Below are 24,325 nucleotides of genomic sequence, written 5' to 3'. Positions count from 1 at the left end.
GCAGTGTAGCTTGGTGGTGGTGAAAACATTTTCCAATCTTTACCTTCCCCACACAGAGGAAATCCAAAATCTCAGCTTCACGGAAGCTGATGTTAAAGGTAAGTACAGCTTACTACAGTATACTTCTAGTATGTTTGTGAGTGTGTGTGTGTGTGTGTGTGTGTGTGTGTGTGTGTGTGTGTGTGTGTGTGTGTGTGTGTGTGTGTGTGTGTGTGTGTGTGTGTGTGTGTGTGTGTGAGAGAGAGAGATACCTTAATGTGTTTGTGTATGCCTATATGCCATCTACTGTAATTGTGTAAGCATATGTGCTGTGTGTGTATGTGACTGTGTGTGCATGTGTGCGTGTGTGCGTGTGTGTGTGTGTGTGTGTGTGTGTGTGTGTATTGTAGCATGTGTGGCGGGCATGTTTTGTGTGGTGTGTGTGGATGTGTGCTTGTGTGTGAGTGTGTTGTGTGTGTGTTGTGTAGTTTGGTGTGCTTTAATGTGTTTTGCACGCATTGTGTGTGTGTGTGTGGTTGTGTGTGTGTGTGTGTGTGGGTGTGGTGTGTGTGTGTTATGTGTGTGTGTGTTTGTTGTGTGTGTGTGTGTGTGATGGTGTGTGTGTGTGATGGTGTGTGTGTGGTTGTGTGTGCATGTGTGCGTGCGTGCATCGCGCATGTTTACACACTTGTGTTTGGTGTGTGTTGTGTGGTGTGGTTGTGGAGTGGTGTTTTTTGGGGGGGTGGGGGGGGGGGGGAGTGTGTGTGTGTGTTTGGGTGTGCATAATGTGCGTGCGTGGCATATGTGCATGCATGGTGTTTTGCGCACACGTGTGTGTGTGTAGTGTGTGTTGTGTGTGTGTGTGTATGTTGGTGTGCTGAGTGTGTGTGTGTGTTGTGTGTGTGTGCTGTGTGTGTGTGTGTGTGTGTGTGTGTGTGTGTGTGTGTGTGTGTGTGTGTGTGTGTGTGTGTGTCAGGGCTTGATGATGGCCCGGGCCAAAGAGGAGCTGGAGCAGGAGGTGGTGGACAAGGAGGAGGAGAAACAGCGCTACCTGGCAGAGAAGGTCACCAGAGCCCGGCTACAGACGACAGCGCCTCTCCTTCCCCAACACGACCAGGCTGCAGGACCTTCGTCGTTCACAACTCCACACACTCCACCCAACACACACCACCACACCACACACACACCCCACATCAACACCACACCACACTCACACACACACACACACACACACACACACACACACACACAGGTGCTGGACCTGGGATCTGAAAAGGAGCCCTGTGGCAATTTTTTTGACAGTTCCTAGAGGGCCCCAGTGCCTCTATCTGGTATATATCTGGTATCGGTATATGATGACATTGGTCTCTGGCGTATATATATACAGACATATAAAAGTTTACTTTATAATGTATAGGCCTTTATATGGTGGGCATGTTTTTGGTTTACACAGAAGATATTCCTTGCCCCACATGCACTTGGGCTGAAAGGAAGAAAAAAGAGCTGCCTTGTGCACCCATGTTTCCCATTCAATACTGGCTTCTGAAGTTCTGGAGTAGCCTATGTTATTGAGGGTAGGAGATAGAGAGATGGAGAACAACTAAATTTATTTTCCCTGATTATGAGCCCTGTCCAGTTGAATCTCAATAAATATAAAAAAATATCCCATAGGCCATACCAATTTTCCTTTAAAGGGCAGAAAACTGAAAATGGGTCCCACCAGAAAAACCAGAACCAAACACATTAAGAGTGGAGTGGTCACAATGGGAGTTTCCCCTGGTTGGGTGCTTTCAAAGCAATATTTCAATTACTAACATCACACACACACACACACACACACACAGCACACACACACACACACCACAGCACACATCCACACACACCACCACACACACACACACACACACTGCACAGATTGGACACCAAATCCTAATAATAGTAATAAAATCTCGTAAAAATAATAATTTCCCCTAGGTTGAATGTTTTTAATACTATCCCGCTTACAAATTGCTCCAGTTTTTCATACAGTCAGTCAGCCTGCCTGTACTAAATGGCATGTTAACCACACTCCTCTCTGACCATTTCCCAACGCGCCCCAAAACCAAAAAGATTGTTATCTAGGCATGAACTGTAATGCAGCTTGAAACTCCAATCAAAAGCAGGCTCAGATTGTATCAAACGTCCTGACAAAGGTGGGTTTTTTTCGCGGACACATCGCCATTTTTTTCTTCCACCACAAGCGAAACCAAGTCGTATCGCTTAGAACTTCCAACATAGCTACAACACTTGGCCAATGCCAACCACAACAACAACACAAATAGCTAGAGCGTTCACAGCAGGTCAAGTGAGCGCGTATAGCGATTCCCTAACAATGGCACGGCTGGTCGGCGTCTTTACTTATCCATCTAAGAGGCAGATAATACTCAAGATACAAAAACCAGATTGTCCTACAATACGTGACATAGCATTAGGGGAAAGATTACAAAAATGGCCTTTTGTATAAAATCGTAGTTGCACAACACGGTGACAAGCAGAAGAGTAAAAAAAGATATTGTAGGATTTGAGAAAGGGAAAGGACGGGGATGCGCCTCATTGCGCCGTAATTAACATGCAATTACAAGACACAGTAAATGATCGTCGTCCGGTGTCGGACAGCCGACACATTATAAAGAAATGTCCCTACACAAGAATAGTTCAGTGAAAATCTACATACTTATATTTGGTTTTTTTGTTACATCGATTTGAGCGAGTGAAGAGGGACGACAACTTAAGTTTCATGGGGGAAATTACGCCCGAAGGCCAGCTAGATCTAGAGTTAGAGGACAGGGCACAGGCGCAAATAACTAATACATGAGCACACATCACGGTCCTTGTGACAAGACAAATGGAAAAACTTTTCTTATGATGGGCATTACAAACCTTAATCAGAGAAGGGCAGGGAAAGGCATCAACATGAGTAGGCCTACCGGTACATGTTTCCGAGTGATTTGATTAAGTCAGGATGACCAACGTTGGTCACACAAGGCAGGAAAACGAAAAAAAACAGAAGCGCTTATAGCTATCACCAGAGACGGGTAGTGGGGTAAGCCAAACTGGCCTACAACATTGCATTTAGCTAGCTAGAGGGTGTGCTGGGGTGAAGACCTAACCCATCAAATATCCCTGAGTCACGTCCTCTGTCTCACCCTCCTCCTCATCTTTTATCTCTTTTTCCCCTGCCTCGAGACCCTCTCCCTACACCTACACCTACAACCTACAAACAACCTCCTCCTCCCTTCATTATCCAGCACCACCTGTCCCGCCTGTTCGCGGCCCATGTGTCTCCCCAACCTATCGAGCCGTCCAGCAGTGGTTCCCCAATCCCCATCTCCCGACGGCGCCGAATAACCACATTAGGCTCGAGCTTATGTTTTTAGTTTTTAAACAACTTGTCAGTGGATTTTAGCACATTTTGGTTGTGCCCGCGTCCGAATTTAGGGTATCGCGTTTATCTTTTCTTCGCGCTATGTCGTGTTAACCAACTCTTCTTTCTTTTCTCCATTTTGCGTCCAACTCGTCCCACCAGAGTTTTAAAGCCAGGTGTTGTGTGGCGTCAACTACTATTGATATGATTATTAGTTATGTCAAATGGGGGTCCTGTAGGGAGGGGCGGGCCGTTAGAGAAACTCGAAGTGTTTTTCATTGGAACTAGCCCCAAGTGTGCATCAGAAGAAGTCATCCAATGGGACGCCGATGTGTCATTTTTAACGGGTGGCAGACAGTAAAAAACAGTTTATAATTTATTATTTCGGGCCCTGGAGATGGCCCGAGACCGCACCCGAGGGCCCACCCGGATTTGCCCGGTAATGCCAGATGGCCCCCAAAAAGTCCAGCCCCGCACCGCACACACACACACACACACACACCAACACCACACACACTAACACACACTACACCACACACCACACACCTGGCAGAGAATGGTCCCCCTTCGCCCCATACACCCAGCGGCCCTCCTCATTCCGCACCAGCTTGCATGGTCACTCTCTCCACATCACACACACACACACACACACACCACACATAACACCACACACACACCAACACTCCACACACCCTACAAAAAACAAGTTATATATTTATTATTTCCGCGGGCCCTTGGGAGGGGCCCGCTAGACGCACGAGGGTCCCACCCGGATTTGCCCTGTAATGCCAGACTGGCCATTCCCCATGCCCCGCCACCGCCACACACACCACACACACCGACACACCACACACACACACACATCACACACCACACACACACAACACCACCATGGACCCAAGAGAAGGTCCCCTCCCCGTACATACCAGGCGGCCTCATCAATATCGCACAGCATGCAGGTCACTCTCTCCTCACCACACACCAACCAACACACACACACCACACACACACACACACACAAACACACACACACACACAATGCACACATGCACGCGACACACCTGGATGAAGATCCCCTCGCCCCTGCAGACCAGCACCCTCACACTACGTAGACCAGTTGCAGGTCAAGCACATGCATGCACGCACACCAGTGTTAATTTTGTCAGCTTTTAAAACATTTTTTTTTTAATTTTTTTTGTCCTTAGGTACTCAGTCCACAATGACGAAAATACAATTTTAGTCCTTAGTCCCATAGTCCATTGCCTTCCCAATTTAGTCCCTTAGTCCCTAGTCTAAATGACCAAAAATTCAATTTTAGTCTTAGTCAATTTTTAGTCATTTTTGGGTCAACAACTGTTTCATAATAGAACTGGCTTTCCACACACTGCTCTTCTCTTTTTTAACATATATCATTGACTGGCGAACCAATAATAAACCCTCTCCGTACACTGCTTCTCTTTTTAACATATATAACACAGTACAGAATAAAACTTCTTCACACACTGGTTCTCCTTTTCTCTATTTTATTTAAAACCAGTGCTAATTTAGTCAGCTTTTTAAATTTTAGTGTTAGCTTTAGTCACAAGGACGAAAATCAATTTTTGTCTCAGTCATATTATAGCCGTTGCCTTCCCAATTTATTCTTAGTCTAAATGACGAAAATCAAAAAGGGGCATTGAAGAAATATTTTAGTCATAGTCATGGTTGACGAAATGAACACTGACGCACACACATTTACACACACACACACACAGCTTCATTGTTGTCTGGCCCAGGTGTCCATGACATCCTTGATCTTGTGTGTTGGCAGGAGCTTTGCTCGGAGCTGCACGGTAAGATCGACACGGTGGACGAGGAGAGATACGACATCGAGGCCAAAGTCACGCTCAACACCAGAGAGGTTTGTTGCCAAACAACAACACACTCACACATTTACACACACACACATACGTGCGCAGGTACACATTTAGCGTAGAATTTAGCTAGTAAATTCATAAATCTGTGTGTGTGTGTGTGTGTGTCTGTGTGTGTGTGTGTGTGTGTGTGTGTGTGTGTGTGTGTGTGCGCGTGTGTTTGGTTGAGTGTGTGTGTGTGGTTATTGTGTGGTGTGTTAGTGCGCGCTTAACGTAGCGTGCGTGTGTGGGCGCTCGTGTCTGCCTGTTGCGTGCGTTAGATCAAGGACCTGAACATCAGAGTGATGGACCTGAGGGGGAAGTTCAAGCGGCCGACCCTGCGGAGGGTGCGGGTGTCTGCGGACGCCATCCTGCGCTCCCTGCTGGGCTCCAAACACAAGGTCTCCATGGACCTGCGCGCCAACCTCAAGTCCGTCAAGAAGGAGGACACAGAAAAGGTGGGCACACACCAACAGATTTTAAACTATGGAAAGGAGGTCACTTGTTGCGCTGTAGCTTTCTTGGTGCTCACAGTCTGGGACTGTATTAAAGGTGGGGTTGCAGGTTAACCATTTTAAGAAAATGTACTATTATGACATCACGTTGGGGGTTCCGCAGGCTCATAGGAGTCTATGTAGAACCTTTGAATCCTGGGGGAGTTCCCCCAACGTGATGTCATACCTGCAAGCTGGTCCACTTCAAAGGAGACTGGGCCAAGGACGACTGGAGCACACAGGATACGTTTTTCTGATTTTATTGTGGTGCGAGCATGACTAACGTTTCGACGCAGTGCGTCTTCTTCAGAGTCAAAAAGATGTTAAACTATGTCTGTAACCCAGGGGTTCTACTCCTACACACCTGACCCAAAGGAGGTGTGCAAGAATTCTACACTTACTAAACTGGGCACACACAAGCACACATGCAATGGATGCCTGATTATCATCGACTTTCGATGTATGTTTTGCACTTTGATCTGACTTTCTGTATATTATAGGTACTATCTGTAAATATGTAGAAGCTGCAACACACCTTTTTGTGGGCTTTTGTGTAACTGTGAGCCTGTGTGTGTGTGCATGTGTGTGTGTGTGTGCGTGTGCGTGTGCGTGTGCGTGTGCGTGTGTGTGTGTGTGTGTGTGTGTGCATGTGTGTGTGTGTGTGTGTGTGTGTGTGTGTGTGTGTGTGTGTGTGTGTGTGTGTGTGTGTGTGTGAGTGTGCGTGCGTGCCTTCGTGCATGCGTGTGTTCTTGAATCCACTTCAGGAAAAGACAGAGGTGAGCGACTGGAGGAAGAACGTGGAGGCCATGTCAGGAATGGAGGGCCGCAAAAAGATGTTCGATGCTGCCAAAGGAGCTGCACAGTAAACAGGTTATTACATTACATTATTGCATTACATTACATTGCATTGCATTTGGCAGACGCTTTATAACCAAAGCGACTTTCAAAAGAGGACATAATCAAGCCAACATCACAAGCAAATACAAAGTGCACAGGAGTTTTTTTTTTTTTTTTAATATAAAGAGAAAATAATGAGTAATACACACACACAAACACAGACACACAAGCTAAACTAAACTAAACATCATGTCAAGAGTTTGCCCTGGGGCAAGGCACAACAAAAGAATGAACATACACAGCCTGCCAAAAAAGAACAAATAAATAGCGTCCATACAAAAGTTCACACACCCCAATATGTAGCAGGACTACTTTCGTTAACACTTTATTTTAGGGATACATCTATTAGCACTAATACATACAATATTAATGCCTGTGTAAGTAACTTGTAAGGCATGTACTAAGCAAAATCAGACAGTTTTTGGACATTTATTCGCAAATGTCTTGTTCATGCACAATAAGGGATTTATTACCAATACAACCTTAGTAAGGACCTAGTAGACCTAGATTTCTATTCATTAGTAAGCAGTAAGGGCCAGAATACACTACAACAAAAACTACTACAATGGCTTGGTTATTTTTGTCACTACTAGTTATAAAACAGTCATTACAAATTAATACACTGCCACCTATCTATAGTACAAGTGTTCAACAGCATGCTTATTAGTGAATACCTTTTAGTCTTAATGGTCTTTTTCTGTGGTGTTTGTGCAAATCTATTTCTGTTGCAGGCATGTTGGATTGCAAAATCAAAAGGCACCAGGAGGGGAGGAAACAAGGACATCTTCAGTATTACTCTCACACATGCACACACTCATTAATCCATGATTTAACACTACCGTCTGTGATCACTGATCACACTACGTATTCAGCAGACAACTGTCCCATGAACTTCAGCGGCCAATAAAACGACTATAGTAACTTCCAGATGTTAACAGAAATTTAATTTAACTGTAATTTTACTTGTTGGACTGGGACCCAGTTGGACGTATCTGTGATACCTAAAAATAAGAAGCGTCTTGTGACATTACACAAAACACTGAATAAAAGCATATTCAAATACATTTGGTTTCTGTGTGTTTGTTTTATTTTCTTTTAAAATGTATTTTGTCCAGTATGAATATTGCGATACAATGCAGGAATTAAAAGAGTTTCTTCCCTGAAGCCATCCGCTTTTTAAATGCTAAGGCCATTTGTTTCTAGCATTATTATGATTATGATGATGATGATGATGATTATTATTATTATTCACTTTCTTTTCACATTGCTTATTTATTAATACTTCACAGAAGTTGCAACTTTCATTTCACTGCCAATTGTGTCAGCACAAGAAGACACGTGAAGCAAAAATCTTGAACCTAGAATACAAAATATCCAAAACGTAATACATGAAGGGAGGACGAGATGGAGAATTTATCTCAGACCAAGACAGAGAGCTTATGACTTTCTTTTGTAAAGATTTCTTTTGTTTAAGCTTTTAAGATGGATAAAGAAGGTGTTGCCCCATATGACATTGCAGTATTCGAATAAAGATTTGTATAAAGCAGTGGTTCTCAACCTTTTTGGAATAAGGACCGTCTGGACATAATCATGAGTATTCCCACGCCCCTTTGACCTCATCATAAGCCTGCCAACACCCCCCTAACCCTGTGGACACACAGCCGGCGTTGAAAGAGCTATTAACGTTGCTGACTCCCGCCTGGAAAGCAGAGGTCAGGGGTGATGAACGCGGCAAACGCTTCAGCTTTCAACCAGGAATCTCGACCAACCGAAGCTCCTGTTAAGAAAAAAGTGAGCATTCCATTGGCTGACGCCTGCTGGCGCCGAGCTCGTAACATATTTCCAGCTGGAGTTCAACTTCTATTTTTAACGCTTTTGACGCCCTCCACGTCAGAAACACCTTTGCGGCTTTTGACGCATCTCCCGCTTGCTCTTCCATACAAAGTCAATTACTTCCGCCACTTCCCACGCGTTCAATGCTGTCGGTGTGATCGCACGGTAAAGCTCTTCAAAGGCCACTAAACACCGCCCCTTCTCCAAAGGCCACTAAACACCGCCCCCTCTCAGCTATATCCCTTTCAACGCCCCCCACGGCCCCTGTTGAGAAAAACTAGTATAAAGTCAAGTTTATGAGTTAAACGGTAAGTTAGGGTAGAGTATATAAATTATTTGAAACTCACTTTTATTGAGGCAATATTTATTTGTTTGGAAAATCGTGGTTTAGAATTAATGATTTCAAAAATAGTAGAAGAGGGCCCTTCCTTGGCCTGACGGTGGGGCACTGGGTTGCTGTGCCGGTGACCTGGGTTCGATTCCGGTTTCTCTCTCCCCACGCATCTACTGTCTCTCCTCTACTGTCCTGTCAAGAATGAAGGCAAAAAAGCCCACAGTCATAGTCATAGAATAGAGGTTACAAGGTTTCTGTTGATAGACATCTATTGGGGTATTGGTTCAACTTCTCAGGATATGCAGTAACATCAAAGCAGAGGTAGATGGCACTCTCTCCCAAGAGAGTAAGTGAAATTGGATGATGTTTGAAAAACATCAGTCAAACGTGCAGTGAGTCGCAAAAATAACTAAGCCAACTATTATTCGCACAATAATTTTCCTACTGTGTCAATAACCATATTAAACGAAACACTCAGCCATTCTTGCTGGACACAGAAGTCCAACAATCCTAGAGACGATAGTCACCAACACTTAGTCCAACACCCACACTCAGCACTGATATTTACAGCAACCCCAGGGTGTTGGAAACAGCTTGGAGGGGGATTTAGCTGATGAGCCCTGTAAAGAAGCACAAAGCCGGTTGGTGATGGCAGGGGCCATCACCTATTGATACAGAACCAGTGCTGGACTGGCCATCTGGCACAGCGGGCATTTCCTGGTGGGCCCCGAACCATCTTGGGCCCCTATTTTCAGAAATGTTTTTAAAAAAAAATAGGGGCCCACGACGGGTGCAGAGCCCACCGGTGAGTCAATTCCAGGCCGCTAATTATGAGGGGCCCCTTTAAGCCAAAAGTGTCCGGGCCCTATGTCTCCCCCAGTCCGTCCTATTGATACAGCACCTACGGTAGTACAGAACACAGAAGAGCTGGTGGGCGGTCTGGCAGCGCACCAAAGGGCTGCCAAAAAGTGACTAGCAAAGTTCCAGCATTAGACATGTGACCCTGGATGTCACTCGGACAGGGGGGTGAGGAGTAAAGGGTGTCTGTGTTTGTGTTGGGGGGTGGGGGGTTGCAACGTGGGACTGACACCCTCTCAGATTCTTCACTGGTGCTGGTGTGTCCGCCTGCACATACACACACTCACACAGGCACACAGGGGGCATCAAACGCCCCTTGAAAAATAAAATATTTGCAAAAAAATGTTGCCGCTGGGGGTTTTCATGCATCCTAACACACACGCATGCACTCGCACACATGTCGCATATGTTGCACACACACACACACACACACACACACACACACACACACACACACACGAATTCGAGACGATTCGTCTAATGAATTGTTGAGAGGGGACCATTCGAACAAAACGTTGGACCATTCGTAGAAGGCATGGGGCGTTTCGTGCAGTACCTGAGGATTTTTCGTAGAAGACCTAAGGACGTTACGTTCAATCCATGCAGACCTTTCGTGTAACTGGGCAGATGTTTAGTTTAGTCTGCCTATTTTATTAGCCTATTATTTTTTATATTTTATCAAACTTGTGTGCCTACCACCACAATGCAATGAAAACAAAAATCGAGCGTGCGTCTCTATTTTTTTAAATTAATTATTAATTTTAGTTCAGGCTGCTTTTTTATCATTAGGCCTATTTTATAGCCTATTTTATATATACTATATTGTAACGGACTGCCTCTGCCTCCTCCGGAGTGAGATAACAGCGTTACCCCCTGTGAACTACACGTGCAGCCTATAAAATGGAGTTAATTTCAAATGGCGGGTGAGACTGTCAGGAAGCAACAAGCCGAGAGAGCAAGAGAGAGGGAACCATGAAGTGTGCGCCGAGAAGATCACCATTCGCAAGAATCGCTTAAGCCAGACATTGATGTGAGCTGTTCCAAATTGAGAGGGTTTTGCAAAAGTGCACTACTAAACGTAAGAAAAGATATTCGTTGTGTTGATATGAATTATTTCTAATGTGTTGGTCACTGATTTTTATTCATTTTTGGAAAGGTAACGGCAGTCTTGCTGCCTGGCTGGCGCCCATCTCATAACTACAGTCGTTTGCACCACTACAATATCAACGAAATGTTTTAAAATGTACGACATCAATTTAAAGGTAGGCCTAAGGGATAATGTATTGTCCACACATGACTATAAGAAAATGTTTCCCTACGGGGCGAATAACACCCCCGACGCCGAAGGCGGAGTGCTGTTATCTCTGAAGGGAAATGTATTTTCCGTAGTCACGTGTGGACAATACATTATCCCGCTTATCCCGCCTTTACCAACATTATAAAGCATACATAGTTAACCATAGTTTATAGCGTGCGCAAAGAAAGATAGTTCGTGGAACGCTCATAATTTAAACAGGTTAACAAGCAACATGGCTACTTTCTAACTTGTTACAGCCACATTGCGCTTCAAACTGTTTGCAGGCTGCCTCGTTCACCGCGCGATATCTACTAAACTCGGGTTCATAACATGATCATTTCTATCTAATCGGCACAGTATTCCAGAAAAAAGCATAGACAACCCAAACACTGATGTGCGCCCTGACCATCATCATTAGCCTATCGACCCTGATACAGGCAGAGCCTATCAAAGGGCGTTGAACACAATGGCTATGGACCTTTTCAGTAGGCTATGGTTGGGGAAGTAGGGCCTGCGTCGTGATTCACCGTTGGTGTTTGTATCAGCACGCAAAAAGTTACCTCACTAATGTTAATGATGTTCTTTGCTGAGTAACCTAGCCAAATATATCCAGATAATCGTGAATTATGCAAAATAAAGTCTGCCAACATGTATTGCCATTCTAGGAGCGATAGCGATAAGGAGAATGCCGCACAGGCGCGGAGAAAGGGTTCCTTTGACACAGAGAATGCTCTGTGTGGCTGCGCGCATGCAGTGTTTTAGTTTGCAGGTTTCAGGCAAATAATAGTGATCGATACGCCCTAGGTCCATATGACTAACAGTAAAACAGGGACAATGACAAAATGGATGAATTGCTTGAGGAAATCAAATGGGACAGAGCGAAGTTATGACAACAAATTGACGTGCACCATTATGCAAGGCTACATGTAGTTATGATGGGTTAACCACTCAGTTACCGTTGCATTAATAATATGTATGATAAAGATGACTTCAGCGCAGGATATCAGAAATAAACAAGACAGCGCAGATGGCTTTTAATTTTTAACATGGCCACATTATGCGTCAATACGCCAATGCGTATTAGGCTATTTATCATGAAACCTCAAATCGGAAGTAGCCTTATCTTGTAATTTTTTTGCACTTTTCAAACCTTACTCGGGTTTATGGTAATTGTCCGGGCCAGCACTTTTGAAATCAAACGGACGCCCTTGCCTGCATGACATGTCATTTGCATGATAAGAGCACGGACGATCATGGACATACGATGGTACACACATAGCCACACACGCACACAACACGGTTCAGTTCAACGTTTATTGACCAGCAAGCGAGCAGCGCAGTACCAGCTGATTTGCTCTGGAATCTCGAAATGAAAACTGACTTTTCTTGGGAAAAGTGTTGCAAGAACATTGAACTCATTTAGTAGGCCTATCATTGTGCCAAGCGTGTGTCGCAATATTGTACTGGGGATATGTGTTGGGGAGGGCATTAACATTAGGCATATGACAAAAACATTATCGGGGAGGATTGAGGATAAATCTTACACGTTTCCTTATTAATGGAAAATTAATTCCATGCTAATTCCAAGTATTCAAGAACCTAAACAATATGTAATTGCTCCACAGTTCAAGGGTTTAGGCTATGGATATTGACACCTTTCCTCCGCGATCGCGGATAGCCCCCACCTTTGCGCTTCTCATCTGGCTGTCACGATATGGAACGGGAAGAGACAGTTCAAGACAAGCGGCATGACTGCAATTGTCAATACAGTAGCCTAAAAAACTGTTAACTGTTCAGCGGTGTGTAGTCAAATTATCACAGCGGTGGTAGATGATTTTATGAAGACCTGGAGGACAAAAACCAACAGACACAATTGCTGAGTGTGTATGCAGTATTTGTAACGAATGATTCTCCTGCCAGGATAGCGTTGGACTACAGAATAACCCATTTACATGTTGAATGTTGAGAGGAGGCATTTTGAAAAGTCGAAGACCTATTCACGAGGATATCATAGCTACCTTTCCTTGTCAATGTCCCATGCACTACAAAATATTCCAGAACCTCATCTGCGAAAGCTTTTTTTAAATGCGGTACACTTCAAGCTTCACAAAACCCACTGGTTAACAGCAGGTTTTACGCACACATTTCGAAGCGGTTAATCACAGATGCTGCTCTCTTCCTTGCTCTCCCTTGCACCCCAACGTACACTGGGTTTGATACACCCTGCAATACTGGCAAACTATCATTCAATTACCATTTCATTTGTTCATGCAAAGACGCGGCGGAGAGAGAACGCACTCCTGTGCAGTGTTAACGTAGCGATTTAACGTCTCTCTCTCTCTCTCTCTCTCTCTCTCTCTCTCTCTCTCTCTCTCTCTCTCTCTACTGTAGCCATGGGCTTAACACAGGGGTTCTGTAATGTTTTCAACACTGTTAGGACCTATATTGTTTTCTGGCTCATGGAACTATTTGTTGTCATTCAGAATCAGAAACATCAAAGTGTCGGGAGACAGCTTTCTCTTGTTGCTGGTGCTTCGCATCTAAAAAGTTACCGGAAAGTCAGAAAACTCGCTGCATGAAAATGTGCTCAATGGTCAATAGCCTACTTCTAGATGCACTATAGTCTATAGCCTAGACGCGCGATGCTCTGATTCAAAGCTTCTAGACACATTAAACCGCACTGCTTTGATTCAAAGCGAGCAGGAGGCATTTTGAAAAGTCGAAGACCTATTCACGAGGATATCATAGCTACCTTTCCTTGTCAATGTCCCATGCACTACAAAATATTCCAGAACCTCATCTGCGATAGGCTAAACACAATTTATCCAACAAGCTTGTGGATAATATTGCCACCTTTCCCCTCTCCTGCGGTAGCCAGTTGCCTTCTCAGAAGAAGCAATCTGAATCGGAAAGAGAGCGCACTGTTCAAGACCCGCGGCAAGACTGCAATTGTCATCTGGTTCGTGGTGTCAACCTTCAGCCAAAACCTACCTTATTCGCAGCAGCCAAAATCAGTCAGACAATAAGTGCTTAACGAGTAGTGCAGGGTAGCGAATGCTCTTCTATCAGGGTAAAGTTTGCAATTGGAGAGGGGTGATTGAAAGGCTAAATTAAGTCCGAAATCAAAATGATAAATACGGTCGATTTATTTACAATACCCTTCATGACACAAAGAAAACGTGTAGGGGGGTCAACTGAAAATAGTCATAAACTGAGGACTATAGGCAATAAAATACAAACACGAAATCAAACAAAGCTTTTTTTTAATGCGGTACACTTCAAGCTTCACAAAATCCACTGGTTAACAGCAGGTTTTACGCACACATTTCGAAGCGGTTAATCACAGATGCTGCTCTCTTCCTTGCTCTCCCTTGCACCCCAACGTACACTGGGTTTAATACACCCTGCAATACTGGCAAACTATTATTCAATTACCATTTCATTTGTTCATGCAAAGACGCGGCGGAGAGAGAACGCGCTCCTGTGCAGTGTTAACGTAGCGATTTAACCTCTCTCTCTCTCTCTCTCTCTCTCTCTCTCTCTCTCTCTCTCTCTCTCTCTCTCTCTCTCTCTCTCTCTCTACTGTAGCCATGGGCTTAACACAGGTGCATGGGTTCTGTAATGTTTTCAACACTGTTAGGACCTATATTGTTTTCTGGCTCATGCGCGAACTATTTGTTGTCATTCAGAATCAGAAACATCAAAGTGTCGGGAGACAGCTTTCTCTTGTTGCTGGTGCTTCGCATCTAAAAAGTTACCGGAAAGTCAGAAAACTCGCTGCATGACAATGTGCTCAATGGTCAATAGCCTACTTCTAGATGCACTATAGTCTATAGCCTAGACGCGCGCTGCTCTGATTCAAAGCGAGCACAAGGGTCAATAGCCTACTTCTAGACACATTAAACCGCACTGCTTTGATTCAAAGCGAGCAGGCTGTGCTTGGTCCCGCCTCTCTGCCCGCAGATGGGAGTAAAGTAACGGCGTAAAAGTGAAAAAAAAGCTTCTCAAATATTGTCTAGATAATTGTCAAAAAATGTAAGGGCGTAAACGTAAATTGTCAAAAAATGTAACGACGTGAAAAAAAAAGCTTCTCAAATATTGTCTAGATAATTGTCAAAAAATGTAAGGGCGTAAACGTAAATTGTCAAAAAATGTAACGACGTAAACGTTAAAAAACCAACAACATAGCCCTACCAGTTAAAATGAGTAAGTACATTTTATTTATAGATTTACATGTTTAAATCAACAAAAAACAAAACTTAACAGCTGATTTACATATTTAAATAAACAAAACCCTTAAAATGAGCATTAAAAAAGCTGATTTACATTTCTAATATAGGCAGGCTGAAGAAAACCCGTTAAAATGAGCATTAAAAAAGCTGATTTACATTTCTAATATAGGCAGGCTGAAGGGACGTTTAGTTGAAACCTAAGGATCTTTAGTTCAATTTTAAGGACCTTTCGTAGACTTTTGCGGTAGACGGAACGTCCTCGACGAAAGATCCCCTGCCTTATACGAATGGTCCAACGTTTTGTTCGAATGGTCCCCTCTCAAGAATCCATTCGACGAAAAGACCTGTACCCACTTCACATACACACACACACTTCACACACACACACACAAACATACACACACACACTTCACACACACACACACACACACACACACACACACACACACACTCACACAGTCTATAAGGTTAGAGGGAACATTGAAAGATGAGGACAGGTTGTTACAGGTGAATGCTGTGTTTAATGATGATTGATACATGTTAAGCATCCGATGACTAGATTAGGTTAGATTATATTACATTAGATAAAATGTTATTGTCTGCAGTGCACATGAACCAGAAAATTGTCTTTGGCGTGAATCCAGTCATTCTCACATGCAGTAGAAAAGACATGACAAAACAGGAGATAACAAGACCAGACAATACATGTATGCTGAGGCTGGATAGCTGGTAATGTTCATCTTTTGTTGAGTAGGGCTACAGCTGAGGGAATGGAGGATTTCTTATATCTGTTTTGTGTGTGCAAGTGGTACATTGAAGCGCTGACCTGATGGAAGCAGTTGGAAGGAGAGATGATGAAGGGGGTGAGAGGGGGCCTCTGATCAAGGTGGCTTTCCTGATCACTGCTCTAAGGAGAGCTCTACAAAAGTTTGACTCAGATTGTTTACTACCTCCTGGTAGCCAGTGATGAATTCACTTCTGTCAGGACCATTACAGTCAAGAAAAACAAGACAAGAAATGAAAAATGCAATTTCTTTATTCAGTAGTTATGAATTCGATTTTGCGGTATGGCTCTGTTCAGAGGAGTCCCCTGATTTCCATGAGCACCATGGAAGGGAGAGATTCAGGGGACAGCAGCAGCATAGGGAATGATCTCCCAATTCACGATTAGGAGATCAAACAATTCCCCCATGAACAGAGCAGGCAACATGACAAGGAGTAGCCCGCCCATGCCATGTCATACACTGCTTTGCACAATTGTTCCGATCTGAAAGACAGCATGGAGTCTACCCTCAGCGAGGGTACCAGATCATGGCCCATGTCTCTCTCCAATTAAACAGCAGGGAGGTGTGGAAAGGTGGTGACTGCAGTTTGGCTGAATAGATACAACTGACACGATTGACTAGGGCTACGTATGCCAAATGATACACATTCGTAACACCCCGAAACCACACACTCCCCTCGGGATTTACAGTAGGCAGGTCTCTCCAGACCTTATCTCACTTGTGATTAGGTCTGGTGATAACCAGGCATGATGCACCATGAATGGTACGATGCAAACTACTTTCTCGTGTCCTTTCCTGTCGCTTGTGACCTCTTGCCTCTGTGAAGAATACAATACTATTGGTAACATTTTATTTTAGGGATACATCTATTAGCACTAATACATACAATGTGCCTGTATAAGTAACTTATAAGGCATACAAAGCAAAATCAAACATTTGTTAGGCATGTAGTCGCAAATGTCTTTTTCATGCACAATAAGAGATTTGTTACCAATTTAACCTTAGTAAGGACCTAGTAGGCCTTAGCGTTTGCTTAGTACATGCCTTACCTGTTACTTATGCCGGCATAAAGATTGTACTGTATGTATTAGTGCTTATAGATGTATCCCAGGGCCGTCGTTAGGCCTATTTTAGGGGGGCTTTAGCCCCCCCTACATTAGTATTAGCCCCCCCCTTTAACGATTTTGCAAAAAAAAATATATATATATATATTTTATAATTTTTCCAAAAACAAATGCAGTAAAGCACTGAAAACGAACCACCAAGAAGGCAAGTTAATCTGAATACAAGCTCCTGTTTGTTTATTTATTGTTTAATGGCACTTATATCCTACTGCCCAGCAATAAAAGCAGGGTGCACAGCAATATGTTATGCGGGGGAACAGGCTCTACTGTTGCTTTGTGACTAACACCTCGAGAAAAGTGTAATTACTTACACGGATGAAATCTTCCGACCCAAAGTACCAATTTTCACTCACAATACCCGTGTAATAAATCCATTTGACATTGTCTTGAAATTATAGTGGAGCTTTAATATTTGTCTTAACACTAGAACTACCACGGAGGGGTCAATTGACCTTTTTACCTAAAAGCCCCACAAGAGGGTCATTTGACCCTTTGGACCCCCTGCGGACACTCCTTTTGTTGTGGAAATGTGGCTGTTAGCAGCTCACAGCTGTCACTTGAGACACAGAGTGTGTGTGTGTGTGTGCGTGTGCGTGTGTGGATCATTTCCAAAGCCTGTTGAGTGCTGTATCTGCATCTTCGTTCCTTGGAGAGGAGCTTCTTTCACCACAAAATTCTTGAGGGAAATGAAGCAGTAGTTCACATGCACTGGTATTTATCCATCTAACAATTGCCAGGTTGCATTCACATGAGTCGGTATGGTCACATGGCATGGGAGATTCACACGTTACAGTTTTTCTCGATTGGTTTGGCTAATTTCTCGAAACTCAGATGACATTCTCAAAACAACACGGACAAATCCCCAAACCAACTTGCAATTTCCCAAAACAAAATGGCATTTTTCATTGCTTTCATCAGATATCAAATGCTTTGTACATGTCTCAAATGTTTAGTACATCTCTGCAGATGGATATGTACAAATACCCTTCAGTTGACACATTCAGCATACATTTAGCACATTTTCCAAATAAATTGACCTTGCTTATCTAAACGAATTAGACAATTCTCAGTCTAATGGTTACCCTCTCCAAAACACGTCAGCATTATTTCATTGTGTAAGTCATCATATGCAAAGTGGTCTACGCAATTCCCAAAACAGTCAAGGACATCATATTTTAAGAATTTCATTACATAGTAAATTCATGACAGTGTTCAACAGGTCAGATGGTATTGTAACTTTACTAGTTAGTAGAAAATAATTTTACAACTGTGTATACTACAGTTTCCTCTGTTATTTGGCTAATTTCATGACATTTTTTTCAAACGACATTCTGTTTTGAACAATTGCTAGTTGTCCATGTTATTTTGAGAATGTTATCTCTGTTTTGAGAAATGAGCCAAACCCATGAGAAACCTGTGATATATGGGCATTACTTTCTGTATATGAATTTACAGTAAAGAAAGTTACTGATAAATGTCCTTGGTAAATTATCCGTGTTGTCAAACTTCAATGGTTTCACTCACTTTTTCATTTTTATACATAGTCGAAATCTGTTAGCTGAACGTAGATAAAACACCTAACCATTTTGACTGGCAGTGCTTACACAATGGCAAAGGGACAATGTATTTTGGGGGTACTGATGATATATGTGGGGAAGAAATTTAGTTTTGACACATGGGTAAACTGTTTTTGGGGTGATATGAGCGAGTGATGAGGATCCATGTAGTTATGCTGAACCATCCAGTTTATTTTGACAGAAGGACTAAATGAATGCAAATGCAATTGAGAAGGATCTATGCCATTTTGATGGTACTGACTATTTATATGTGAGACGGTTTAGTGCTGATGCAAGAATGAGGTGTTTTGGGAGGTATATGACATTTTGCTAGTTATCTGAACTGTTTTGCAGAAGTGTAAGAATGTTTGGCCAAATGACTCAATGGTTATAGGAATGTCATCTCAGTTTCAAGAAATGAGCCAAACCAATCGAGAAAAACTGTAATTCAACCATTATCTGGTTGCAGTCATATGATTCGTCATGATCACATGGGACATTCACACGTTCATTGATGACTTATATGAAGAAAATGTGCTGACATGTTTTCAGGACAACCATTACACTGAGAATCAACCAATTGGGATAAATCAGCAAGGTACATTCATTTGAAAATTCTACTAAATGTAAGCTGATTGTGTTAACTGTAGGATATTTGTACATAGCCATTTGCAAGGATGTACTAAATGATTGAGACATGTACAAAAGCATTTGAAATTTGATGAAAGCAATGATGAATGCCATTCTGTTGTGAGGAACTGCAAATTAGTTTTGGGATTTGTCCATGTTTTGAGAATGACATCTCAGTTTCTAGAAATGAGCCAAACCAATGGAGAAAAACTGTAACACACTCTCCGCCAAACTGTGCTATCTGTCTTTGCTGCTGATATCTTCATGCAAGTTGCTATTTACCTGTGGTGATTTTGGAGGCTGACCGCCCTTGGGAAGAAGCTTTCTGTCCCTGTTTGTCTTGGCTGTTAGCACTGTAAGGTATGACCCCCTCACCCCTCACCCCACACACGGCCCCTAACAGCCTCATTACCATAACAAAATGAGTGATTAGTGTATTAGGTAAAAGCCACCGGGTCAAATGACCCCTCTCTGGTACTTCTAGGTAGGCAGAAAAATCCTGGTAGTTCTAGTGTTAACAGTTTGAAAACACACATGAACTGATTAAAATAGCTACTAATTTAGTAAAAATGACCTAATCTCTGCCGGGGATGCATAGTTTTCCAAGTAAGGAACCTGTTTGAATGAATCACTTCCCTACCACTGCTCCTCCTGGAGATGTGCAGTTAGTAACTCCTTAAAGTTCCTAGTCCTTGTGTAAATTATGCTCTCTGCATTTTTATCTAATCATTTTAACTTCCGTACATAATATTCGTCAGTTGAAACATTTTGAAATGTTTTGTTTAGCTTACATATAAGGAATTTTCATTAAAATGTGAATTTTAAAAAATCACTGTAACTAGTGTTTAAAAATTGGTATGGTGCTCTTAAAATAATTGTTCAAAAAGACGCTTTTGCACACCTCTGTAGGTGGGCAGGTGCTTAGGATATTACCCCAGTGGGGTTGTCATTCAAGTGTAAAGAAATCCTGCACACTGTCCATTCCACCAACAAACTTTAATACAACATGAAGAAGGTCGGATGACCGAAACAATGTATTAAAGTTTGTTGGTGGAATGGACAGTGTGCGGGATTTCTTTGCTCTTAAAATAATGAATTCATAGACAAAACCTTAGCAGGTGAGCTGAATTTTTTTCATTTTCTTCCTCTGGGGCTAAGCCCCCCCTGTCTCTCAAACCTAGTGACGGGCCTAATGTATCCCTAAAATAAAGTGTTATCATATTTATAGAGATGCACCGGATCCAAGATCCGGTTCCGGATCCGGCAGGATAATAGGGTTTTTCACAGGGTCTGGGTCCGACAGGATCGTGTATCCGGTATCCGGTAGGATCCTAAAAATCAGGATCTGGTGCATCGCTTGTTTTTACGTAGCCTAGGCTTTTCAGTCAATATTTCACAACCCCAATAGCTGCATGGAGTGAAAGCCCTTTGGAAGCGGCCATTGCAGGCAGTGTGGCAGTAAGCCGAATCTGTCAGGATCTTAAGCAGTGGATCCAGTATCTGGCAGGATCCTAAAAATCAGTATCCGGTGCATCTCTACTATTTTACCTATCTACCATTGACAACTTTTTGGGGCGTTTTCCCCAATCAATCTTCACAATCGCAAATGGGATAATGACCTTGGCATTGTGCTTTTGCAATATACTGTATTAACTAAAACTTTGATCACTTGTGACATCAAGCATTGGGGCCACAAGCAACAGGACTGAACAAGCGGTAGGAGGTTCACTTGCACACACACACACACACACATACACACACACACACACACACACACACACTCACAAACGCACGAGCACACACATAAACACACAAATGCACACGCGCGTGCGCGCACACACACACACACACACACACACACACACACACACACACACACACACACACACACACACGCATGCACGCACGCACACATTCAATCCAATCTCTGGGGAGGTGTTGGCTATGTCAGCTACGTTGGGTGGCTCCAGTCTATCCAGGAAGTGTGACAACACAGACAAAGAGGGTCAAAGGTCAATGTCACGGCTAAGATGGTGGGCGACAGCAGACCTGCGGGCCTGAGCTGACTACCTAATCTCCGTGCCTAGCAGTGCCTAAGTCCTTTTGCTTTGTTGCAAATAGCTGAAGGAACTACAAGATGAGGAAAATTGAATACCGGTAGATACAGTAAATATTATTATTATTATTATTATTATTATTATTATTATTATTATCATTATTATTATTATTATTATTATTATTATTATTATTATTATTATTATTATTATTATAATAATAATAATAATAATAATAATAATAATAATAATAATAATAATATTTACTATCAATAACAACAATAATAAATAACAACAATAATAATGTCAACACCACACACCTGCGCTGTATGCTCATACATGTACAGCATACAGCACATAGCCCTACATACTGTACATACAGTAAACACACAAAGTGTGACGTTTTAATTAGGCTACAGTAATGACTATTTTCCACACTTCTGACACTTACACTTTTCATTTTGCAAACACTGTGGCCCAGAGTGTCAATGTTAAATTCTATACTACTCCAAAAAAAATGCTTACCAGAGTTATTTCAGTGAATTTTCCCATACAGGTGCTAGATAAGGTCATACTGACGCCTTAGCAATGCTCCAATCTAGGCTGCTAGTTTTCTGCAGTGCCTGTAGTGCTAAGGTGTCAAAAGTACAAGTACTTTTGTGGTGTAATTACAACACTAGCACATGGCATTACATAGCTGTTACACCATTTACTCCATTGTAACTAATGGGATAGATAGACTGTGTTGTTACTGAAAAACACTGAAAACCTAACAAGGACCCACCACAAACTTGATCCAACCAGTGCACAGTTAGCTGATCGTAAGACAAGTAGAGGTCTAATGTTTACTCAGATACGTTACTTGTGCGGGAAGGAAACTGTTTTTTTTACTTTTACTTTTACTTTTGACACCTCTGCTGTAGTGCTAAAAGCTTGTCAACAACCCCTGGTGACATACACAGCATAGTAGACAGACATGAATGTGAGAGCACAATGTACAATGCACAATGCATGCCTGCATGCCTCATTATTAGGTTAGATTAGCGGTTGCAGGCTTATCTTACTGCTAACTCTCCTGCAGCCCACCCCAACCAAAGGCCAGAGGAGAGGAGCAGCTGCTATATAAATATGGGGGCATGTAAAGCCAGGGGGAATGTGTGATCAGTATGTCCGTCCCCTGGCCTACTCCTGGAGCAAGCAAGGATGGGCTTACTGCACTGGGGTACCAGACCCAGGCCCAGGGGCCCACGAGCCAAGGGGGCCCTGAAGCCCAAGCCTCCATATTTCCATTCTCGTGTTGTGTTAAAATCACACTTTCAACAACTGTAGTTTCACATTTTCTCAGGGGACAAACCTCCGAACCCCCAACAATATAGGGTTTCTAACATCTGGTCGAAAACCCTGAATCTTTTTGAAAATGAGTAACACCCATGGAGGCGGCCCTTTCTTGTTGTCTGGCCCAGGGGCTTACGGAGTCGCAATTCATCCCTGCCTGCAAGCGAAATCCACCTCTCCTACCCTGCCTTCTCCTGCCCCACCTCTCCTACCCTGCCTTCTCCTGCCCCACCTCTCCTACCCTGCCTTCTCCTGCCCTGCCCTCTCCTGCCCCACCTCTCCTACCCTGCTCCTACCCTGCCTTCTCCTGCCCCACCTCTCCTACCCTGCCTTCTCCTGCCCTGCCCTCTCCTGCCCCACCTCTCCTACCCCACCTCTCCTACCCTGCCATCTCCTACCCTGCCATCTCCTACCCTGCCCTCTCCTGCCCCACCTCTCCTACCCTGCCATCTCCTACCCTGCCCTCTCCTGCCCTGCCCACATGCTGGCCACTCTGTCCTGTGAGGATGGACACCCCACGAGTCACATGATCCTGTGAGGGTTTATAAAGCTTGAGCCATTGATCTTGCGGCCCTATGCGTAGCCGTGGTCTTCTGCTTTCCGGACTAGGAGTTTAGTGAGAACGTCCACCAGCACTACTACTACAACGGTAAGGACGCTGGCCCATGGGTCCATCATGTTCCATGCCTTGCTTTCCAATGGAAGTGGTTATGCACTTCCTATTATGTCCTATTGTATGTCTCTTTGTAACAGATCATTACATTACATTGCATTTGGCAGATGTTTTTATTAACCAGATCCTAATGTACAGTTGTGATGTTTTTCAACACATTCATTCACTATGTTGGTTTCCAGCCGCGTCCAAAGGAGATGCTGTGTGGTCTTCTTAATGGGAATTCAACTTTAAATTGTATTAATTTTGTATTAAGTGCTAGAGATGGCCGCTGGGTTAGATACCATCTCTGCTGCTATGATGTAAATAAACTGATGGACTTTTTTGCAGGTCTTAAATCAACATGTCTGACACAGAAGAATATGAGTAAGTAATGGAACTCGTACCTGTTGATATTTTCCTTTTAAAACAGTGTGTTTTACTGAACTCGTTTAGTTTTTGTCAGTTTAGGCAAGCAGTCTGCTTTTTACCCATTTACAGAGAACATAATGGATCAGTATTGGATAGTAGAGAATTTTACAATACTCTTGTGCACTTCATTGATAGGTAGGCCTATGCTTCAACATAAAGAAATCTTATATTAAACTTATAACAGCTGTGGGTAACTGACACCATCATTGCTTTTTTGTACTCTCTTAAGGCTGTTGAGAGTGTGAACACAGGGAACACTTCTACTAACTATGTTTACTTTTACCTCCGCCAAGGAGGTTATATTTTCGGTCGTGTTGGTATGTCTGCTTGTCTGTCTGTCTGTTTGTTTGTTTGTCAGCAGGATAACCCAAAAACTTATGAACGATTTGGATGAAACTTTGTTTGGAGTTGTTGGAAATGAACAAAGGAAGAAGTTATAACATTTTGGTGGTGATCCGTATCACGAACCGGAACCAGGATTTAAAAAAAAAAAAGATTCATCATCATTGCTAGCCTAGAAATCTAGACGCCCCTAGTG

At 43.1% G+C, this 24,325-nt stretch overlaps 1 protein-coding gene and 2 long non-coding RNA genes across 3 annotated transcripts in view; all 3 read left to right on the top strand.

The window, feature by feature from the left end:
* Window positions 1-1,044, top strand: part of LOC134463171 (uncharacterized) — a 1,209-nt gene extending 165 nt beyond the window's left edge. The window contains exons 2-3 of the long non-coding RNA XR_010037661.1: window positions 10-98; window positions 956-1,044. This is a non-coding gene — a long non-coding RNA (uncharacterized LOC134463171). The remainder of the gene's footprint in view (window positions 1-9; window positions 99-955) is intronic.
* A 2,735-nt stretch (window positions 1,045-3,779) lies between these two features.
* LOC134463008 (troponin I, slow skeletal muscle-like) lies at window positions 3,780-7,729 on the top strand. The gene is made up of 5 exons (XM_063216266.1): window positions 3,780-3,821; window positions 5,193-5,282; window positions 5,556-5,732; window positions 6,533-6,638; window positions 7,397-7,729. Exons 1-4 carry the CDS (start codon window positions 3,780-3,782, stop codon window positions 6,632-6,634), a joined length of 411 nt encoding a protein of 136 aa, XP_063072336.1. The 3' UTR covers window positions 6,635-6,638; window positions 7,397-7,729.
* A 15,557-nt stretch (window positions 7,730-23,286) lies between these two features.
* On the top strand, window positions 23,287-23,927 carry LOC134462260 (uncharacterized). The gene is made up of 3 exons (XR_010037506.1): window positions 23,287-23,352; window positions 23,707-23,742; window positions 23,857-23,927. It is a non-coding gene; the product is annotated as an uncharacterized LOC134462260 (long non-coding RNA).
* The last annotated feature ends 398 nt before the right edge of the window (window positions 23,928-24,325 follow it).

Source organism: Engraulis encrasicolus, chromosome 14 (genome assembly GCF_034702125.1).
Source record: "Engraulis encrasicolus isolate BLACKSEA-1 chromosome 14, IST_EnEncr_1.0, whole genome shotgun sequence".
NCBI lineage: Eukaryota > Metazoa > Chordata > Actinopteri > Clupeiformes > Engraulidae > Engraulis > Engraulis encrasicolus.
This window is presented reverse-complemented; position numbering and strand designations above follow the sequence as displayed.

What these genes read in the sequence shown, in the direction of transcription:
- LOC134463008 (XM_063216266.1), top strand. Translation starts at nt 3,780, where the DNA reads ATGGCCCGAGACCGCACCCGAGGGCCCACCCGGATTTGCCCG. An exon ending in GGCCCACCCGGATTTGCCCG is followed by an intron (nt 3,822 to 5,192) that starts GTAATGCCAGAT and finishes GTGTGTTGGCAG; the next exon opens with GAGCTTTGCTCGGAGCTGCA. An exon ending in AGAAGGAGGACACAGAAAAG is followed by an intron (nt 5,733 to 6,532) that starts GTGGGCACACAC and finishes AATCCACTTCAG; the next exon opens with GAAAAGACAGAGGTGAGCGA.